Genomic DNA, 22318 nt, shown 5'->3' with positions numbered 1-22318 from the left:
TGCTGCAATATATTAAAAAATATAAAATAACAATAAAATATTTCTTGTAATAAATAAACTTTAACAAAATAAAAATAACTGGTAACCACTATGTTTTGGAAAGCACTTTGGTTTATACATTCGTTATTAAATACTAAAATTGTAATAAATATTAAATAGAATATGGCAACACACTAGGAACATTTAAAAATGGCAACTTTAAATACTAAGTATTTCAAAATTAAAACAAGCTTTAATTTACAATTTTGTTAATCGAAATATTATAAAATAAAATATACATATATCATTACTCGTATTAAATAAAAGTTTAATAACAATGAGATATATCAAATATAAGTTAAACATAAGTAAAACGTTTCTTTGAACAATTATTTAAGGAAACATATTATAATAACAGAATATTAAATTAATTAAAATAAGGTTACAATATATTAATATATTTGGTTTAAGCTAAAATGTACCTAATTGACGTAACAATGCTTATGCATCGCCCGAGACATGGAAACAATACTATCGTTGTTGCATTTACGTTATTAATTATGAGGCTTTTAGCTACAAAATAAAATAATAACCTCTGTTTTATTATTTCGTTCTTACGGAATGACTATTTCATTTTAATGTAATTATTATAAAAATATGGTTACTTAAAATATTTATAAGGCGTTATGTTTACACCCTTAGAATGAATGGGATATTATATGTCTCTACTGGGCCAACTGATGAATGATCGGTTACCGAGCTTTGGGTCAGACATTATCAATGTACTTTCGAATATTGTTCTATAGTTTTTTTTTAAATCATCTCGTTGATATATTATGTCACTAAAATTGGTAAATGTGTATAGCACCTCTTTGGCTTGTCTTGTTACGTCATTAAGACAATAATAATACGGTGAATTATCAGTACGTAATACATTAAAATTTGCTAAATAATAATTGTGTATTATTAATATATGTATTTGGTAAATGCATCACTTATTTAACCTTTTTAAATGTCGCAGCGGACGAAATAAATAATATTTAAATAAACGTGGTATTACATTATATGTATATTTATAACTACAGCGTGAATCTTATAAGTAATTTTAAAGGAAAAAATATATAGATTAAATAAATAGTTAATAAAATATTTGTTATAGTTTATATACATATGTATGCTATGAGCACTATTAAATACATATTTATAACTCGTTCTAGATAAAGTATTATAACAGTATTCGATTTTATTCGATTCGAAGTTCTTATTGAAATTATAATTATTTTTTATATATCCAAGAAGAAATTTTAAATTTATAATTTAATGAAAAATCAGTTAAGATAAACAGCAATGAAATATAAAAAACCATTGCGTTTAGATTTCATTCTATAAAAAATAAAAAATATTTAAAGAGCCCTTTTAGTGCTCGAAGAACCACCAAACATTAGATTTTGTTTATAATATATTTAAACTATTACTGATAGCGTGCATAGAAGATATACTCCTATGAAGAAATACATATGTGAAAGTAAAAGTATATTTTGCTACGCCCTTCATTATTGTTGAATTGATAAGGGTATCGTTTTGAAACACAAAACTCAAGATATAATAACATGACATCTCGGATCGACCCTCTGCACCGATGCCCTACCCTTCTATACTTTTATGATAAATAATTAAATTACTTTGGAGCGCAGTACTGAATAAATCATTACTTAGTATAGTACGACACAACTTAGATGTCGCATCGGCAAAATTCGTAAAACCGATCACATCCGAATTAATTACGCTATCCCAAATTATCAAAATTATTTCTCATGCGAATATGATTTTTACACAAACGTAATAACTTGTAATATCATATGACCTAATATATCCGTCAAATTGACGCGTCGATTTACATGCCCATGCTTCGTCTGACGCGCGAATCTATAGCGACGAATAGCGTCGAATGGCGCGATAGGGAGCTATTTCTATTGGTCGTGTAAATCGGCAGTAATCGATTTTATTTTCATTGCATTGCATTTTCCGATGCTACATCTAATTTGTGTCGTGCTACCCGATAATTACAAATCTTAAACAATGTTCAGACGTCCTCTAAGTGTATGGCGTGACCTTGAGATGTCATCAAGGGCTAGCAGCATCTAATTTGTGTCGTACTATACCCGATAATTACAAATCTTAAACAATGTTTAGACGTTATCCTTTAAGTGTATGGCGTGACCTTGAGACGTCATCAAGGGTTAGCAATGTTTAGACGTTCCTTTAAGTGTAGGTGTATGGCGTGACCTTGAGATAAGGCTAGCAGTCACGGAAGCCGTGCGGGTGCCGGCTCTGCCAGTTCCAGGCGTCGCGGCACATGTCGGGCAGGCCGCGCGCGGCGCGCCAGGCGAGCAGGCGGCGCGCGCGCGCCGCGTCGGCGTAGTTGGCGGCCACGTCGCCGGCGCGCCGGGCGGCCGCGCGCCGCGCCACGCGCCGCCCGCTCGCGCGCTCGAACGCCGCCACGACCTGCAGCACCGAGTAGCCCGTGCCCGTGCCTGCCCACACCGACAGGCGCGTTATATATGTAGTCTACCCAGTGGCGTAGCTAGGTGAGGAAGGGCCCCGGTGAATAGAAAAAGTATCGGGCCCCCTCTTTCCCATCCCTCTAAAATAATTCCCCCATCCCTCAAACTAATAATTACGCTTTAAAATTATAGATAACAAATAAGAAATCTTGTTTTTCTAACTTCAGAAACTTAAGGTATAGTTTAGAGGGCCCCCTGAACTCCGGGGCCCTGGTGCACTGCACCACCTGCCCTACGATAGCTACGCCACTGAGTCTACCGCTATATACCATTCATTTTATTCTATTAACTATTTACTCAAAATTGACGCCGGCTAGTGTGACACATAATATTTAATTAAACAGATTGGTAAAATAAAAATATACTGTTAGATGACAACTGCATTAATCAACAAAAAAACTGTCGATGCACTTTAAAAAGCAGGCAGCGTGGTCGACTCGGGATCACTTTGTTTATGGTCGTTGTGCTGAACGAACGTGATGTTTACCTTGTCCGATATGTTATTTTTTATATAAATAAAATATACATTTATAACGATTTGCTTATTGTTAATTTTGAAATCTTGTAATATTTAGTACTAATCAAGTTTATTATTTAACATGTGATTTTAATTTCTATCTTTTGTATGTTTTGTTGTTGTGAAATATATATATTTTTTTTATGTTGGAAAGTGGTCACCATCACCCATAGACAATAACACTGTAAGATATATTACCTTACATCGTCAATGGGCCACCAACCTTGGGAACTAAGATGTTATGTCCCTTGTGCTGTAGTTACACTGGCTCACTCACCCTTCAAACCAGAACACAACAATACTGAGTACTGTTATTTGGCGGTAGAATAACTGATGAGTGGGTGGTACCTACCCAGACGGGCTTGCACAAAGCCCTACCACCAAGAAATATATTTTTTTAAAGTAAAACCGCTTCTGATTCCTAAAAATACATATTTTTTATTTTAAGAATAGTTCACTCTGGATCAAATATCCCTCGAAACTATATGCAAGAGTCATTATCTTAATAAATAAAAATCTGCGAGATTCTCACCTAAATTGATAGCATGGAACCCACTGAAGGCGGGATCCTTGAAGAGTTTGATGGCTTTAACGTGACCCTCGGCTAAGTCCTCGACGTGGATGTAGTCTCTGACCCCGGTGCCGTCTATCGTTGGGTAGTCGTCGCCGAAGACTACCAATTCTTTAAGACGGCCCACTGCTACCTGGAAAACAATTCACTGCTATTTAATAACTTGCAGGCACAAAACATCAATTCTCATAAATTTTTGTTATTAATGAAAATAGCATATGCATTTTCCTATACAACTTGTGACGTCACAATGGTAGTTTGCCTATATGACATACACTTATGTGTGTGATTAACAAAAGTTATTTCATTTGTTACTCAATAAAATTAAAATTAAGTCTATATTCTGATAGAATACATTCTAAGTCTACGATGTAAATTTGATGTGTGCTGCATCATTTTTTTTATAATAATTTTCCAAGTCATGTTTTGCTAACGATCTTCTCTTCTATGAGTCGAGATGGCCCAGTGGTTAGAACGCGTGCATCTTAACCGATGATTGCGGGTTCAAACCCAGGCGAGCACCGCTGTTTCATGTGCTTAATTTGTCTTTATAATTCATCAGCGGTGAAGGAAAACATCGTGAGGAAACCTGCATGTGACAAATTTCATAGAAATTCTGCCACATGTGTATTCCACCAACCCGCATTGGAACAGCGTGGTGGAATATTTTTCAAACCTTCTCCTCAAAGGGAGAGGAGGCCTTTAGCCCAGCAGTGGGAATTTAAAGGCTGTTGTTTGTTATTTTTGTAACGATCTTCTCTTATTGACACACGGCAGTTTGTAAACAAACCTGCGCTATAAAGGGCATGAGGTTGTTGGGAATGCCCGTGGGGTCCTCGCCGATCCGCCCGCTGTGGTGCGCGCCCACCGGGTTAAAGTACCGCAGGGATATCACCACCCATTTCTGTAACACCACCATACATTACTTTATTACTTTCCACATATTTCTAATTTTATCATATGTCGGAAAGTCCTCGACATACGAAGAGCTTAGATTAGAAGGATTATGATTATAAAGAAGTAATTAGAAATGTTGTCATCAACTATCTGCTGACCAATAGAATGACCTAATTATGTTTCATTTTATTACCAAAAGCCCGATAACAACATAGACAGACTTCAAACCGCCATAATGAAACGGATTTATTATTCTATTTTAGATCTCAACCGACAATTTAATATCCACATATCAAACACCTCATGCCATTGAAATAAATACGTATCAATTGTATACATCTGCCTCTATCAGATATGTAGATATACTACAGGCACAAGGGACATAACATCTTAGTTCCCAAGGTTAGTGGCGCAGTGACGATGTAAGGAATAGTTAATATTTCTCACAGCGTCATTGTCTATGGGTGATGGTGACCACTTACCATCAGGTGGCCCATATGCCCGTCCGCCAACCTATAAAATAAAAAAATAAAAAAATAAAATGCTCTGATTAAGGCGAGTGCGAGGGAGAGACACTACTTTATTTTTAAAATATATTAAAAATCAAAAGCTCAGTTATAAACTTTGAAAGACACATGTAAATTTTATTTATAGAAAATATTACAAACCGGATCGCTTTTGCAAAGATCCTTCATAATCTCCTCGCAGAAGTACTTGGACCGGCCGTACGGACTCGCCAGGCCCCGGCCCGTGGGGTGAGACTCGTCGAGCGGCAGCTTCTCCGGCTCTCCGTACACTGTGCACGACGAACTGTACACCAGCTTGTACACTCCGTGATCACGCATTACCTGCGAATTATGTTTTTAAACGGTGACATCCGGCTCGAAGGACCAACTTTTGATATGAATAATAAACATCAATAGTTGATGTATTTATTATTATTATTGAATTTTTTGACTGATTCATGGATCTAGCTAATAAAGCCGCAGTGTTTACTTGGTGGTAGGGCTTTGTGCAAGCCCGCCTGGGGACCACCCACTCATCAGATATTCTACCGCTAAACAACAGTACGCAGTATTGTTGTGTTCCGGTTTGAAGGGTGAGTGAGCCAGTGTAACTACAGGCACGAGGGAAATAGCATCTTACTTCCCAAGGTTAGTGGTGCATTGACGATGTATAATAGTTAATATTTCTTGCAGAGTCGTTGTCTATGGGTAATGATGACCACTTACCATCGGGTTGCTTATATGCTCGTCCGCCAACCTATTCCATAATAAAAAAATAAAAAAGGCCCAATTCGAGATCTTAAAAGCTTATTGGGATTTTATGCTGAGATTTTGAAGCAGCAAGAATCAAACTTGTGACTTATCATGTCAGAAGTACCACCCACGGTAGTGGGTAGTGGTATTTGAACGCATAACTATTCGCAATTCGGTAAGGGATTAATTGTATAGCCTTTTATCATAATGACCTCACCTCAAATAGCGTACAAGTACCAGATATGTTTGCCTGGTAGTATTCCAGAGGCTTCTCGACAGATTCACCCACAGCCTTCAGCGCCGCGAAGTGGATCACGCATTCGATGTTGTGCTGTAACATTGGATATATACACGATAATGATACGAACAAATAATGTTGTCTTAAATTTTCGCGATTACACATTGAAATAAAACTAGCTATAACGGATTTGATTCGCGTATTATATATACGGATTTGAATCGCGTATTATTTTTAGTTTCATTTCAATGATACGAACAAATTAGGAAACCCAAATCAAATACATAAAGATTACAAGTTGTTGCCCGGGGCTTCGTTTGTGTTTTAGAAAGTTGTTTCAAAAAAGGCACTCTATATACTTCCTTAGAGTTCAAATTTGCTTCATACCAAAAAATCATTAAATTCGGTTCAGCAATTTGGTCAAGAAAGAGCGAAAGTCAGACAGACAGAGTCACTTTCACATTCATAATATTAGTATCGATTGTACAGTTAGCAGAACATAGTATTTCTAACTATGAGATAACTTTAAAGAAAAAGAGTTAGTTAAATATTTAATTAATTGGATGTAATGTACCTAACATTGAAAGAAAAAAAAAAGTTTGAATAGTTTAAAAATACAAAATTATATGAAAGTTACGACCTTACATATTAGTATCGTTGCAATTATCAATTGTACCTTAAAGTATTAGTTTACGTAAATATTATTAAAAAATCAGAGAATTTTAACGAGATATTTCCGTTGAATTGACATGCAGACTGAAGTTAAGAACATGCAGACTTACAGCGGCAAATATCTTATCCAATCCTTCCTTATCCCGGATATCGAGCTCATAGAAGTGGATATTCTTCCCCGTCATCTCCTCTATAATTCTCAAGGGTGCTGGCTTTTTCTGGCCTTCAGATCTACAATTACAGTATTACGTTTATTCTCTAATACCTATTAAATTGCTCCTTTAGTCAAAATTCCTGTACACAAAAAAATATTCTACACAACTCTATTGTAATAACTTACCATGAGTTTATACTCATGAGTTTATACTCATGGTAAGTTATTAATGCCCCTCCAGTAAATATAAAAAAAATACAATCAATTTCAACATTTAAAATTGCTTTTAAAACTATTACCTTAATAATAATATAGACGCGACATGAAATATTTATTAGTGTATAATAGATATACAAAACATTATATATGTATATTTAATCAATGTTTTATTTGTAAGTGGCAACATTACAACGTTATTGACACATATTAATAATAAGCCTTAAAAAATCAAACATACCAAATAATAAATTAATTAGTCCTGACTAATGTTTCTGTCAGCTGACAGTTATAATAATTAATATACTAGCGACCCGTCCCGGCTTCGCACGGGTCCAACGCTGATATTGAATATACTACAGGTCATTCAATGTTTACAATTTTGGGTCGGCATTAGAAATTCGCATCCCGAATTTGATGATAGTAGGGGTTGTTTCTTAAAGGGGTTGTTCCCCTCTCTCGAAATTTACCACTCCCAACCCGCGGAAACGCATAGTTTTTTTTTAATGTGCGTTTAAAGTTACGTGTAACGGATCGATATTTTACATTATAATTAACCTTAAATCATTATTTTTATGTTTATTAGCTTTTTTCTGTATTATATTTTAACAAATACTATATTAATTTATAGTAAAAAAACGTGTAAAAGTTTAATTTAATTTTGTAGTGAAGCGATTCTTTTGTAAAGAAAATAATAATCACCCAGAAGATTTTACGAACATGATAATATAATACAATATAACATAAAATATAAAAAAGATCCATTTATCGCATTATTAAATTTAGTCAAGTATACATACAGATAAATGGTTCTTATAAATTCCTAAAATATACCTATTGTTGTTTCTATTTTTCACCCAAAATTAACAGCTGTAAGGGGCACAGGAGTGGCGAAGCCACTCTGGCAACAAAAATAGTAGATAGTTATAGTAGCTAAGGATAGGTTAGGTTAGGTTAGATTTTATGACCAAACGCTGCGCAAGCCGAGCGAGCGAAGCGAGCGTGCCGCGGCAGCGGCCGGCGCAGCGCCAGAAATCACATTGTATACCAATAATTGGAATTTATATCTCTCCCCTTCCAACATTTTACTAACAGTACGAATTTTGATGATTTTAGTATTGAAATTTAAAAATTGAAATAAAAAAAAAATAATGATTTCCGCGCGGGGGGAGTGGTGGTGTAGGTACTACACCACCCCCCCTTGCCCCCCACCCCTTCCCCAACCTTAAATTCGGGATGCGAATTTCTAATGCAATCCCACAATTTTCAATCGTTAGACAATAAACCCGCTATATCCCTGCGTTTTAAATCTGTAATATCTTCAAAAATATTCATTAAACTTACATGCTCCAATGCGCCTAAAATTATCAGCGTTTCTCTACTATATTATACATGTACTATACATATAAACATTTCCCTTGAATCAAACTATCTATTAAAAAAACTGTAAATATCTAAGCAAATATAGGGACAGACAGCGGTGAATGACTTTGTGTTATACTATGTAACGATAATGACAGTCATAGTCGGAACGTATACAGATAAATAAAACTAATATTTACGTACATTCGATGTGATTATACTACAAACAGTAACATATCATGGTCAATATATCTTTATTTATAATAAAACATTACTCAACATATTATATCATATATTATCCACTTCAATATCACTTTCAGTTTCAATACTCACATATATAAATAGATAGATATATTCTAATTTGCTTCTATATTTGTTACAATCCCAAACAACTAATACAATTTTTTAAAGATCTCAATCAACTAATCAAAGTCAAAGTCAAAAACCTTTATTCAAAATAGAAGTGTTTACACTTTCTTATTGACTGTCGAAAATCTACCACCGGTTCGGAATATAATACCTCAGACTGAGAAGAACCGGCGAAAGAAACTCAGCGGGATTTTTTTTTTATAATGTCAACTACTGATTTAATGGTAGGGTTTTGTTCAAGCCTGGGGCCTGGACTGTTTAGTATTGCAATAAGTCAAGTTTCAGCAATTAACAACACTACTTACACCAGTAATCATCACACAGTATATTTATTGCATAGTATTAAACAAAGTCGCTTACCGCTGTCTGTCTCTTACCATGCTTAGATCTTAAAAATTACGCAACGGATTTTGATGCGGCTTTTTTTAATAGATAGAGTGATTTGAGAGGAAGGTTTTCGAACAACATGAACAATATAGTAAATAAACACTGATAATATTAGAAGTTTGTAATGGTATGTCGTAAATAAAAAGCAAAAACATCTGTAGTAAATTTAGTATCAACATTGCCGTGCCAAGCCGGGGCGCGTTACTAGTTTACACTGGACAGATGACTTCTAAGTCCAGGTAGTAATGGCGCATTTGCGATGCAAGGAATATTTGATAATTACTATTAGGCAGAGTCGGATTTAAAGGTCTGAAGGCCCCCGGGCCACAAAGCAGTGGGGGCCCTAGACGCCCTAGGCCCTATTATTATGAATTAATTAGATTTTTTTTATTTCAATCAGTTAGCTATGATTTATTTACTTTTATCGGTAACTTTTAAAATATTAAGTAGTAACATTATTATAATTTGGTATGGTATTAGTAACATTACTATATCTCGGTATTTGTTAACTCGCTGAAAGCTGACGTGGCCCCCTCATGTGGAGGCCCCAGGGCAATTGCCCCGGTTGCCCTCCCCTAAATACGGCCCTGCTATTAGGTAATTAAGATAATAAAATAAAAATAAAAACACATAATTATTAAATGAAACCGACCTGTATGCATTGCTGAGGTTATCAACGACAACTATTTCGAATTCCACAGACTCCGAACGTTCTAGCATAGACATCACCGTGTGCGAACCGACGTAGCCCGCCCCGCCCGTCACGAGGATTGCGGGTGCCATTATTGATCTGAAAAAGTTAAATCAATTAAACCACACACCGCTTGGAGTTAGAGATGTACAGGAAGGAGCACCACTCGATCAGTACATTTGACTCGACTCGTGAATCCTGGAGATACGGCAACAAACAGTTTAGAAGTCTATTTTTCCTGATAAATTGAACTCCGGAGCCTTTAAGAGTAGAGTGAACAGGTTTCTTTTGGATGGGCGTGTACCGCCTTCGTCTTCATCTACACTTTCCATCAGGTGAGATGGAAGACAAACGCCTATACCATATAAATATGTAAAAAAAAAGTGCTTAACTAAAAACATAAACGATCTATAAAATAACTTGTTATGTGTACTATATGAAATAGTGCTTTTTTATGGTATAGGTTGGCGGACGGGCATATGGGCCACCTGATGGTAAGTGGTCACCATCACCCATAGACAATGACGCTGTAAGAAATATTAACTATTCCTAACATCGTCGATGTGCCAGCTACCTTGGGAACTAAGATGTTTGGTCCCTTGTGCCTGTAGTTACACTGGCTCACTCACCCTTCAAAGAGGAACACAACAATACTGAGTACTGTTATTTGGCGGTAGAATAACTGATGAGCGGGTGGTACCTACCCAGACGGGCTTACATAGCCTTACCACCAAGTAAAAGTGCTGTTTTATAAATAGAGATGTATTAATTAAGAACTCTTTATAGTGTTTAAAAGTCCTGTCGAAATATAAATTGTAATATCTATGCATAGTATATAGGAGATCTGTTTTGCGACATAAGTACCGGCCTAAGTAAGTAGCGGCCTTATATGTTGTCTACTGGGACTGGGGTTGTAGACCCCTCCCCCGTCTGTTTAATATTTAATACATAAGAATTTGAAGGAAAAAATGAATTAACGTTTCGTTTATTTTAATGTTTATTTTTCAAAGCCCCCTTTCTTAATGTTTATTGTAATTTCGAAGGTTCTAAAGGTAAGCATTCGAGTGAACCTCGACAATCAGGCGGTTTCCCGCACCTTTTCAAATAATTTTAAATTTGCGCATTTTTTTGATCTTACTTATCGAAGCTCCTTCCCACTCCTTGTAATAAAACATAAGGCATGGTCGACCCCCTCTCCATCTAAATCGTCTTACGTAATAAATGATTGACCCCCTAACGATATAGTAAAATTGTCTCAGTTAAGTATGCTCGTTTGCTTTTAATGTTTGTGTTTGCTTAGTTGTTGGCTACACTTACTTACACTAGCCAAGCGTTGATTCTAATTGTTTATTAAGAAATCAAGTATAGGTAAATTAATTGAAATATGTACTCGCAACTTATTATCTAATATTGTTATATAATTATTCATTTTGTATCGATAGTAAATAGCCTATGAACTTTTAAGGCCAAACCATTGTCAATATTCCTCTAAATTTGAATGATGATATCCAAAATGATATCACTTAGATGATTAGAATATGATATCTATGTTCGTATAATTGATAGTGATGGGTGAGTCGTAAAAAAGGGCGAGATGGCCCAGTGGTTAGAACACGTGCATCTTAACCGACGATTACGGGGTTCAAATTCAGGCAAGCACCACTGAGCGTTCATGTGCTTAATTTGTGTTTATAATTCATCTCGTTCTCGGCGGTGAAAGAAAACATCGTGAGGAAACCTGCATGTGTCAAATAGATCTTCTGCCGCATGTATATTCCACCAACCCGCATTGGAACAGCGTGGTGGAATATATTCCAAACCCTCTCCTTAATGGAAGAGGAGGCCTAAGCCAAGCAGTGGGAAATTTACAGGCTGTTACGTGTCACGTGGTGAGTCGTAACGAAACGAATCGAAAATTATAAAAAAAAAATAATTACAACAACAATGCAAACATCAGTGATAAATAAAAGATTTCAAATAAACATTTTAAATGAACAAGTGTTTACACAGGGTGTGACAGATATTGATATTGATAACGGGCCGTGTACAGGACGAGTAAAACAAATGAAATAGATGTTGACAGATAATAAATGTAAAAGGTTTCGAGATAAAGTTCTTTTATCATAGAACACCGACGGGTAAAATACTAAAACTACGCTAATTAACTTTACCGAGAATTTATTTAGCGTTACACATGCGTACTTTGATATAATAATATACTAATATAGAAATCTATATCAATAGTTTAAATATGAAAGTCTGTCTGTCCGTCTGTCTGTCGTTGTTTCAGGTACAAACCAATGAAATTCTAATAAACAGATATGTTATACTCATACTAAACAACAGAAAAAAGTGTGCCGCGCCGAGGACCGTTTATGTTACATTTCGTTAAAAGTAAAAAGGATAGCTTGATAAAAACAGTAAGTAAAAGGGATAACTAGATGTTTTAATTACGCAAAACGTATTACTACATAATTATGATGTATTATAACGTATTACTGGCATAATGATGATGAAAACAACTAAAGGCAAACGTCCCAATTAGGACGTTTTCTAGTCTTCACTTTTTGCGAATTAATGACATATCTGTTTACTAGAACATCATTGGGTACAAACCAATGAAATTTGCTATGACGCAAATTGGAACTCCAAGCCTAAAACGCGAGCGAAGTCACGGGCAACGCCTAGTATATTTGTATTGTATTTTTGTATATATATACATATACAATGAAACTTGGTTAAGTGAGACCTGGATAAGTGAAATACCTCCACAACTGGAACTCATGCTGTGGTCCCATCACTTTGGCATTGAATTACCTCTGTTAGTGGGGCGAAGCAAACCTCTATAACTCGGATTTGTTATTTTGTTTTATCATTATAATAACCTCTATAAGTGAGACAGCAAGTGATTTTTTTATGGATAAACTTCTGTAACTGAGATAACATTGTTTTTTTACTAACTTATTCTTTTTCTACCCGCAAATTCTGCACTTAACTATGTGTGTAATTTGAAGTATCAATGACTCCAAGTTTTAGTTTTGCTTTACTGCCATAAAGGTGTTTATTTGCAAAATGTCAAAGCGCACCTCTATATCTAAGACAAGTGAAACAACATTGCAGGTCCCTTGAAGTTTCACTTAACCAGGTTTCACTGTATTTGATAAATAGAAGTGTTTGATTGGCTGTTTACTGTATACGCATTAGTATGTGTACGTGTTAATAGTGCGTATGTGTGTGTGCTTCTTTTTTATAGAATCATTGTGCAGTTTTTCCTTATATCTAATATATAAATATTTTATCATCAAATGGCTATTATACAGCCAGATAACAGAGAACCAATACTAATGTTTCTATTTTATTAAAAAATCAAAATAAACTTTATTCAAGCAGGCTTTTACAAGCACATTTGAATCGTCTTTTAATAAACTATTAGATGACGTATAAAAAGTGACGACGACGATTTTTCTCGACAGAATCTACATCCCGAACCGGCAAGAAAATAAATAGTTACCCTTTTTAACATTTAAAAATATAGTCATGTTAGTTACGACATATATGTAGTTGCTGTCTAAAATTATGAACACATTTCTTTGTAATAGAGAATGGCTGTATCGCTATAAAGAGTGTATCAATGTGTGGGTTTTAACGCAAACCAACCAAGTCGTGCTCACTTCTACTTTGTAGAGTTTATCGTTATAGAGGATAACGTTATAAAGAGTTTACACCAATGATGTTATAGTAAACAGATATGTTATTAACGCGCAAAAAGTGAAGACTAGAAAACGTCCTAATTGAGACGTTTGCGTTTAGTTGTTTTACGTAGTAAAATGTTATAATACATCATAATTACGTAGTAATACGTTTTGCGTAATTAAAACATCTAGTTCCTCCCTTTTACTTATTGTTTTTATCAAGCTATCCTTTTTACTTTTAACTAAATGTAAAAATAAACTAAAATAAACGGTCCCCGGCGCGGCACACTTTTTTCTGTTATTTAGTATGGATATAACATATCTGTTTATTAGAATATCATTGGGTTACACTGTATAAATGTAGTACATCCTTCATGGATTCGTTTTGATTCGTTCTGTGAAATAGTTTGAATAACTCTCTCGATACGAAAACGAAAACAAAATACCACAAGTCGTAATCAATTTCATAGTATAAACATTTGTTTCCACAAATTCTAAGTTTATATAATTTGTAGAAAACGTTGAATAAAATTTTGTCGATCGTACGTTTGTTATCGATTTTACTGGCATCCGATTCCCAATTCCAAAACAGAGACTGCCCACAGCCACTTCTATGGAACCTACTTTCTTAACCAGCGGTAGGTAGGTAGGTAGGTTTACCATAATGACTACTGTGAAATAACGATTTATGATATTTTGATGTAATTTTTTTGAAACAAGAAACAAAAAAAAATATAAAGACGAATTGATTGAAACCTCCTCCTTTTTGAAGTCGGATGAAAACAGGAAAAGACTTATTTTTTTCTTCTCTACCTTATTTGATTCTCTATCTTATTAGAACATTGGTTATGGTCTCATTTCGAAGCTCTTCATAGATGTACAGAAAAATATAGAAGATTCTTGATTGAAATTCATTAAATTGTTGTTAAAAACAAATATTTAATATCTTTTAAATAGCGGATAAAAGTTACTGGTCGGTTAGAGAGCGATACTGTCTTTATAAAAAAACGTAAACAAATTTTAAGCAAAATTAAAATCCAATTATTTTGAATAAACGATAATAAAGTATCTCTATGAAATTACTTGATCGATTTTAATTAAACTTACACTGTTCCCTTAGTTGAAGTGTACCTAACTTATTAAACATAATCATTTCTTTCAATACGACTTTTAGTTTTGAGAAATTCGTGGACTAACGTACAAACATACACTTACGAAATTAAGCAAACGTGCTTGGAAGCCTAAATGGATCATCAAACTTACATGTAATTAAATTCTAACAAAATTACCTACTTACTATCGAAATGATCCTTTTTTGACGCGTCGTCGGTTAAAAAAACAATCACAGATTTTCTATACAAAGAAATTCTAAATTTAAAATAAACCGATTTATTATTATAGCGCAATCTCATTTTCTGTATGGAGTAAAAAAAAAAGAAAAAAATCCTGTCAAATAAGATTGTGCAGTATCCGTTTTAAATACATGATATGACCTTTTGGAATGGGTCGCATAGCATCAATTGTCACTATACCGTTTGAAATTGTACAAATTAAGATTATTAACGTGTGTGTATATTTTAAACGATACCTAATTGCTTACGAGCAGTTAACGAGGTTTCATTCTAAAAGCATTTCAAACGTCAAACTGCAAACAATCCCACTGTTGCTTATAACTGCTTGTTATGGTCGCTTAGGAATTTTATCAAACATTCAAATTATTTCTTATTATTCTTTTTTTTGGTAAGATTCACGCTAAATATGAGTGCTACTGATTTTAATCATTAACAATAAAAAAAGGTTTTAATCCGGCTGTATAAACAGCCACTTGGGTACCGAATGATTTTAAAAGTAATAAAATTTAAATATCGATCGATTAGATATTTGGAATTGTATAGTAGCAATAAAAGGTTATCACGAATGATTTCCTACGCATTCACTATTTCTACGTTCGATTTTTAAAAATTAAAATTTACGTTTACGCGCGTATACCTGACACACACACATTGACAGAATTTTATTTCAACTGTGAACGGAAATTTTATTGAAACTATGGCTCTTAAATGACATGATCTCTGTAATCCCACATATTTATATGATATAAGAATTAAATTTGTGTATATATACAATTAAAATTATATACAGTCAAAATTTATCACAAATTTTAAAACGTGTCAGTTTTGCTGACCCCCGAGTTATAAACAATTGAATACGCAAGTAGTTACTACAACGTTGGACGATAAATAATAGAAAATAATGTAAGAAAATATATACAAAATAAATGTTAATTGAATTTTTTAAATCGAATTACGCGTGTCAACCTAAATTGACAAGTAAAAAAAAAACATTGATGACAGACTAAGTGATACGCTAAATTAATTATAAAAAAAAAGAAATTATAAATTTTAAATATAGAACACTAACTTTTTCAAACGTGCGTCAGTCTCGATGGCCGCCGGGTCACTGTAGAGTTATCAAATTGTTCTCTCCTATTGCGAACAGATTAGCTTATCAGCGCTTGTATCAAAGTTGTCGAGTGTTATATACTTTTGTAATACGTGATATGTTTTGACATATTTTGTAATTCATGATTGATCGATTTTCAATTGTAAGATCAACTTTTTAAAGTGACAAATGGCATCAAGTATCAACTATCTTTTGTTTAAAAAATGACAGTTTGTCTCAAAAAAAAAAAAAAATATCTTACATATTAAAATACATTAATTTATGATTTAACTTTTTTTGTTTTAACGTAATCATGAAAACTGTTCAATTGTTTTTATCATGACTTTGTATGTATTTTTTTATTAATCGACTATTGTTAGCTCTGACTTGCCAATCGTATTTTTTTTTTTTATTACCACTGCGTACGTATATGTTAAACTGCGTCGATGGTATATTGACAAGCATATAACTACAGGCACAAATAAATAAATATTGAACAACATTACACACATTACTCTGATCCCAATGTGAGTAGCTAGAGCACTTGTGTTATGGAAAATCAGTAGTAACGACGGTACCACAGACACCAAGACCCAAAGCAATATAGAAAACTAATGAATCGACATCGACTCGGCTGGAAATCGAACCCGGGACCTTGGAGTAGCGTACCCATGAAAACGCACAATGTGTACACCCGACTCATTACTCGACCACGGAGGCACAAGGGACATAACGTCTTATATCCCAGTTTGGTTACGCATTGGTGATGAAAGGAATGATTAATATTTGTTACAGCGCCTGGCGATGGTGACCACATATCATGGTGGCCCATTTGCTCGTCCGCCAGCCTATATTATAAAAAAATCTAAAGATAACTAAATCCCAAATCAAGTCAATAAAGATATTGATTGTTCTCGCAACATTTACGCCATCGCGAAACAAAAGGCTTATGAGATGTCAGGAGTGGGTTTCTACTGCAATTGGTTATAAATCAAAATGTGAACCTATTTTCTCCCACTGTTTAGATACATAGCAACAGATAGACAAACTGCTACACTACAATATCGACGCGTATATGCAGAGTCTCGACTATGTATGAAATAAATACATATGAGGATTTCAACTCTCCTTTTCAATGTAAAATATCTATAAAAAATCCAAATCTGTCTAAGTTTAATTTTAATTATATTCAAAAGTTTAATTGCTTTCATGACTAAGAAAGATATGAACAGAAAAAATTTTTATTCAACAGAAAAATATGATAGGAATTCTTGACATTTTTTTTTCATACTTTTTTAGGATATCAATACACAATTAAAGAAACTTTAAATTATAAAAAAAATGGTACCCTTTCATGAAAATCATGTGACAACTTAGAATTCTTTTTTTATTGCTATAGAATAAGAAACAATCATTGAAACAGTATATTGCCATGCAAAATAAAAAGACAACAGAAAATAGACATAGTATTTGAAATAAGTGCAAGTTTACTATTTGATTAATGATAAATTAATTATTATGACCGATAATTACTCTAAGTATAATGAATAATAAATACTAGTACTATAATTAACCATAGTCTTATTTTAATTATGTCATTATTATATTCTCATGACTGATTCCCACCATACTTTATTAATTGGTGGTGCGGTCGGTGCAAGCCTGGCTGGGTAGGTACCACTCGTACATCATATATTCTACCACCATGCAGCATTACTCTGTATTGTTGTGTTCCAATTTGAAGTATAAGTGAGCCAGTGTAACAGATCAGATAACATTAATTTAATACCATTGGACTTGAGAATGAATAGAGCCAAGTATATCTTAACAGATGAATGCGGGATCAAACACAGGCAAGTTCTACTCCATTTTCATGTGCTTAATTTGAGAGAGCTTTAAAATTTTATGTACCTCACTGTAATTTTTCCTATATTAATATAAACAGTTAACCAACTAAATATAAAGTTCAGCTAGGGTTACTTAATATAGTAAATATGAAAGTGAGTTTATTTGTTTCTTTGTTGTTTTACATTTAACTACCAATACATTTTTTTAAGTGTAGTTTAAATAATCACCAAGATATATTCTAAGTATAAGTATGTAATGACAAAACATTAAATATTTTATAAATAAAATTAATTTTCAATAAATACTCCACAAAAAGTAAATAATAAATAGGTAAAAAAATATAGAAACCTGGATTCATAAAAAATAATTGAAATTCCTATGTGAAATACATGTTTTAATTAAAATCAAATTGATATATTACAATCCACTTTAAGAGTTTTAGAAATCAATTATCATTCTATGCTCCATCCAAATACAAACTGTAAAGTAAACAGAAATGATTTCATCCATCATAAAGCACCCAATTTTTTTTTATTGATGATATGAGCTAACATATTTTCCAATTTCATTTTAATTTGGATTCATTTAATACGTGATTGTAAACTTCTTTGTCAATCTGTTTGAATTATACATGATTGTTGGAGTACGAAACAATACATTCATACAACCTTACATTACATTCTATAGTAATATAACTACAATACTAAAAAACAGGCATTTTCCAACAGTATTTTTCAAGAAAAACGTATTTCAGATGTATATTGTATTATTAAATGTTATACGTGTGAAATATATTGAAAACTAAATATTGTATCTAGATATAAAATGATACTTACTCGGCGTTCTGTGGTTTCATATTTTCAGTAACGTAACTCCGCCTACTATTCACGTGTTTCCATTACTTCAAGGTTTATTTATACAATACATGCCTGAAGCGGTTGATTAATCAGCATTTGAATTAAAGAGGTTCCTACTATTTATTCGATATGTATCCTTTTATGTCAAATAAATGTAACTAAGTTAGAAAAAATAATTCTTTTGTCGAAAATTAAATTTCGATTAATTTCATTTTGCATGAAAACATTAATCATTCTCATATAACAATATTCAGCTCTTCATAATTTCAGTTTTCAACTGACAAGTGACATTGTTAATCAACATGAAATCTAGATTTATATTAGGTCTAGAATCTAGATTCCCATTTGTCGATGTCATTTCTCAAATGACAATATTACAAACACATACGTTCAGAAACTGTATTTTGTTTATATATTTTCATGATTGCTTGTACAAGTATGTGATTACTTAAATAATTTTGAAATTCATTATAATTTTGCAAACGCTTTAGTGATTTACTATAGTAACAACATTAACACTGATAAAAATATACGCAAAAATAAAAACTGTTACAGTATTGCAATATAACATTATGATTATTTTATTAAAATTATTTTTAATTTAGAATATAAACGCTTTCGTAATTATATTTTTTGTTTTTTCTAACAGGAATCAATTAACTTAAGGATTTTTTAAATGTACAATATTTATTTTCAGCTGACCACACTTTTGACATATTCTGTTTCTGTCTCTTTTGCTCCCGCTCAGTGTTCAAGGTGGTTATTTTCACGAATATCTTTTGAAAAATATTGAATTAATGTTTGTTTCTCTTAAATATTATAGTTATTGCGTTCATTAATTAATACAGGATTATTCCAACTTTATAGTTTCATTTGAAGGGTAAAGATTACCATGATATTTCTGAGTGACAAACTTTGGTTGTCCGTGTCCAGTATTGTTTTTATTCGTAAAAGTGATAAAAACCCTTGATTCTTAATTTTAGTTACTATTATAATCCAACAAATGTATATGTGTTAAAGTTTCCATGTGCTCAAGTGTATAACAATTGTTTTCAAGTTTATTAGATCTTCTAACCTATACTTCGTGAAGTTTGTGGTTATAAAGTGACTGTTGGCTTTCCAGATGAGTACGAAAATCATCAAAGCGAGCGCTGTCGAGCCTGATGGCTTCGAGACCTCGATCTCGCAGGCGTTGGTCGAGTTGGAAACCAACTCCGACCTGAAGGCTCAACTCAGGGAGTTGTACATTACAAAAGCTAAGGAAATTGAACTGCACAACAAAAAAGTAAGATTCTGTGTATAATTATGTGTAAAATATCTGCAAATAAAATAATACGTTGATAAAAATTCAAATATAAATAAATACGTATCATGTGGGTTGATTTGCTTTGCTTGAAATAGATGAAATGTGCTCCGAATTGTAATTTCTCTATCACCCTTAGAATTAGCCTCTGTTGTATATCTGTATGAATAATTATATTCGTATACCTACTAATAATTATTTTTTGTTAAATGAGTAATCTAGTATGTAAATGGTAATGAAAATATTTTCCAAAATTAAGTTATATTTTAAATAATAGTCTTTATTTATTCATCAATTAAAAAGTACGAAGATTTTTCTTTTATGAATTCGAAGCTCTTAATTTTAAAGAAAATATCAACAGTAAATATTATACTTTTTGTTTTGAAGTGGTTATAACTACATTTATAAGGCTTGAATCTTTGTATGTAACCTAGTAAGGTGGTTAGAGGGGCTAGTTTTAGTAGTATATGATTTATGTTCATAAATTTCAAAATTAAAAAAAATAACCTATCATAATAATGTTTCAGTCAATCATCATCTATGTGCCGATGCCCAAATTGAAGGCATTCCAGAAGATTCAAATCAGACTGGTCCGTGAACTTGAGAAGAAATTCAGTGGCAAGCATGTTGTGTTCATTGGTGACCGCAAGATTCTGCCCAAACCGAGCCACAAGACGCGCGTCGCTAACAAACAAAAGAGGCCCAGATCAAGGTAAATCAATTTCAGTATAAACAATATTAATAAATATTTTACCAAGTTTCTAAAATAACAATTTAGGTGCATATGACACAAAGTTATTCTACCAGATACTCAATCATCGTTATGTTTTTGAGAGTCCATAATGTAAGATTCAGTTTATGAAATTATTTATATTAATTTATGAATAGTTAGTGGTAGCCACATTAAGCCAATTATATACATATATGTTTATTTATATGTAATCTTGACGAAAAGGATACTATTAATGATATTGTGACAATTTATAATTTGTCAAAAATAAAGTTAAAATGGGTGTAAAATAGTTTTAGTTAACCCATTAGATGTTTTAATTAACTCAAATAATTACTATTACAGGACACTGACATCTGTATATGATGCTATTCTCGAGGATCTTGTGTTCCCCGCTGAGATTGTCGGCAAGAGGATCCGAGTCAAGCTAGATGGCTCACAGCTCATCAAAGTGCACCTTGATAAAAATCAGCAAACCACTATTGAACACAAGGTAAATATCAGTTTTTGTAAAATGATGTTTACGTTTTCTGACAAATTCAAACCACAGCTGGCTAACAGCTAGGTTGATTAGTCAACTGTACTAGACATATTTATCATGCATAAGTGTGTTCACTGATTACTTACTCTCATTTATTAAAATAGCAAACCCGACCCAACTAGAAAGACTTAGGTGCAAGCATTAATTATAATTTAATTAAATTTAACTTTTTGATCCTGATGATTAAGGCTGAAATGTAAATGTAGATAAACTCCATTGTCATTGTGTGCTACTGTGAATTTCTTGTCGTGAGAAACCTTTCAATTCTCCATCAGGCTATGCAGAAGGATTGAAACCATAATTTTACTTAATCACTAAACCAATAAGGCAATTGAAATATTGTGGTTTAGAAGTCTTGACAGAGCGAAAGATAGCCTCATATATACCTCCTTATTTAAATATAAAAACATTACAATAATTTATTATTTTATACCTGTAATTTATCTAAAAAATAAATATATCAAGTGTTTCACTATTCTATATATAAAACTATTCTTAATTTCATTGAGCATTCATAAATATTTCGCTAATGAAGTTTTTAATGATAAATTTCGTTGACCATATATTATAAAATCAGTCACAGTAAAGTTTAAAAAGTTAACTTAAATTAATATGGCTGTGTATTTTACTAATTTCAAACAAATGTAAACTTTTTTTCAATCAACACTAGTTTACTCTACCAATACTAATAATAAATATAAATAAATAAATATTGGTCAGCATCGCTCACATTACTCTGATCCCAATATAGCTAATGCACTTGTGTTATGGATAATCAGAAGTAGCGACAGTTTCACAGTTACTTTAGTTCTAGTTACTACATTAATACAATCTCCATGGGGCTTTAGGTAAATGCTTATCTTTTTCTGTCTATGGTTTAATCAATACTGTATTATTGTATTTTTGTTTGCAGGTGGACACCTTCCAGTCAGTATACAAGAAGTTGACGGGGCGCGAAGTCACTTTCGAATTCCCCGAACCCTACTTGTAAACTTAGACTATGACTTTACAATAAAACTAAAACTATAA

The 22318-nt window shown here is 33.0% G+C and overlaps 2 protein-coding genes across 7 annotated transcripts; one reads left to right on the top strand and one right to left on the bottom strand.

The window, feature by feature from the left end:
• Window positions 1–1935: 1935 nt before the first annotated feature.
• Window positions 1936–18841, bottom strand: LOC124540184 (UDP-glucose 4-epimerase). Of its 5 annotated transcripts, XR_006967126.1 has the most exons (10): window positions 18695–18839; window positions 9838–9975; window positions 6808–6928; window positions 6005–6118; window positions 5197–5376; window positions 4422–4535; window positions 3593–3764; window positions 2478–2513; window positions 2201–2376; window positions 1936–2091 (listed from the first exon to the last, which is right to left on the bottom strand). XR_006967126.1 is itself a non-coding variant. In XM_047117646.1 (9 exons), exons 1-9 carry the CDS (start codon window positions 18712–18714, stop codon window positions 2111–2113), a joined length of 1095 nt encoding a protein of 364 aa, XP_046973602.1. In that variant the 5' UTR covers window positions 18715–18841; the 3' UTR covers window positions 2096–2110. The 5 variants fall into 5 exon arrangements, 2 of the variants coding, with proteins under 2 accessions (XP_046973602.1, XP_046973603.1); XR_006967124.1 differs by having other exon boundaries at window positions 2201–2513; window positions 18695–18841; XR_006967125.1 differs by lacking the exon at window positions 18695–18839 and adding an exon at window positions 15990–16090 and having other exon boundaries at window positions 2201–2513.
• Window positions 18842–19388: 547 nt separating this feature from the next.
• LOC124540181 (40S ribosomal protein S7) lies at window positions 19389–22318 on the top strand. 2 transcript variants are annotated; one of them, XM_047117642.1, is made up of 5 exons: window positions 19389–19471; window positions 19839–20000; window positions 20546–20730; window positions 21094–21241; window positions 22203–22318. In XM_047117642.1, the coding sequence occupies exons 2-5, from the start codon at window positions 19839–19841 to the stop codon at window positions 22278–22280; spliced, it is 573 nt and encodes a 190-aa protein (XP_046973598.1). In that variant the 5' UTR covers window positions 19389–19471; the 3' UTR covers window positions 22281–22318. The 2 variants fall into 2 exon arrangements, with proteins under 2 accessions (XP_046973598.1, XP_046973599.1); XM_047117643.1 differs by lacking the exon at window positions 19389–19471 and adding an exon at window positions 19474–19595.

Source organism: Vanessa cardui, chromosome 24 (genome assembly GCF_905220365.1).
Source record: "Vanessa cardui chromosome 24, ilVanCard2.1, whole genome shotgun sequence".
Classification (NCBI taxonomy): domain Eukaryota; kingdom Metazoa; phylum Arthropoda; class Insecta; order Lepidoptera; family Nymphalidae; genus Vanessa; species Vanessa cardui.
The sequence above is the reverse complement of the archived record's forward strand: the minus strand, read 5'-3'. Positions and strand labels throughout refer to the sequence as shown.

Coding starts and splice junctions, on each gene's coding strand:
- LOC124540181 (XM_047117642.1), top strand. CDS start 19,839: ATGAGTACGAAAATCATCAAAGCGAGCGCTGTCGAGCCTGATGGCTTC. Junction 20,001..20,545: donor TTGAACTGCACAACAAAAAA/GTAAGATTCTGT, acceptor ATAATGTTTCAG/TCAATCATCATCTATGTGCC. Junction 20,731..21,093: donor CAAAAGAGGCCCAGATCAAG/GTAAATCAATTT, acceptor TTACTATTACAG/GACACTGACATCTGTATATG.
- LOC124540184 (XM_047117646.1), bottom strand. CDS start 18,714: ATGAAACCACAGAACGCCGA. Junction 6,929..9,837: donor AACCTCAGCAATGCATACAG/GTCGGTTTCATT, acceptor CTGTAATTGTAG/ATCTGAAGGCCAGAAAAAGC. Junction 5,377..6,004: donor GTACTTGTACGCTATTTGAG/GTGAGGTCATTA, acceptor CATAATTCGCAG/GTAATGCGTGATCACGGAGT.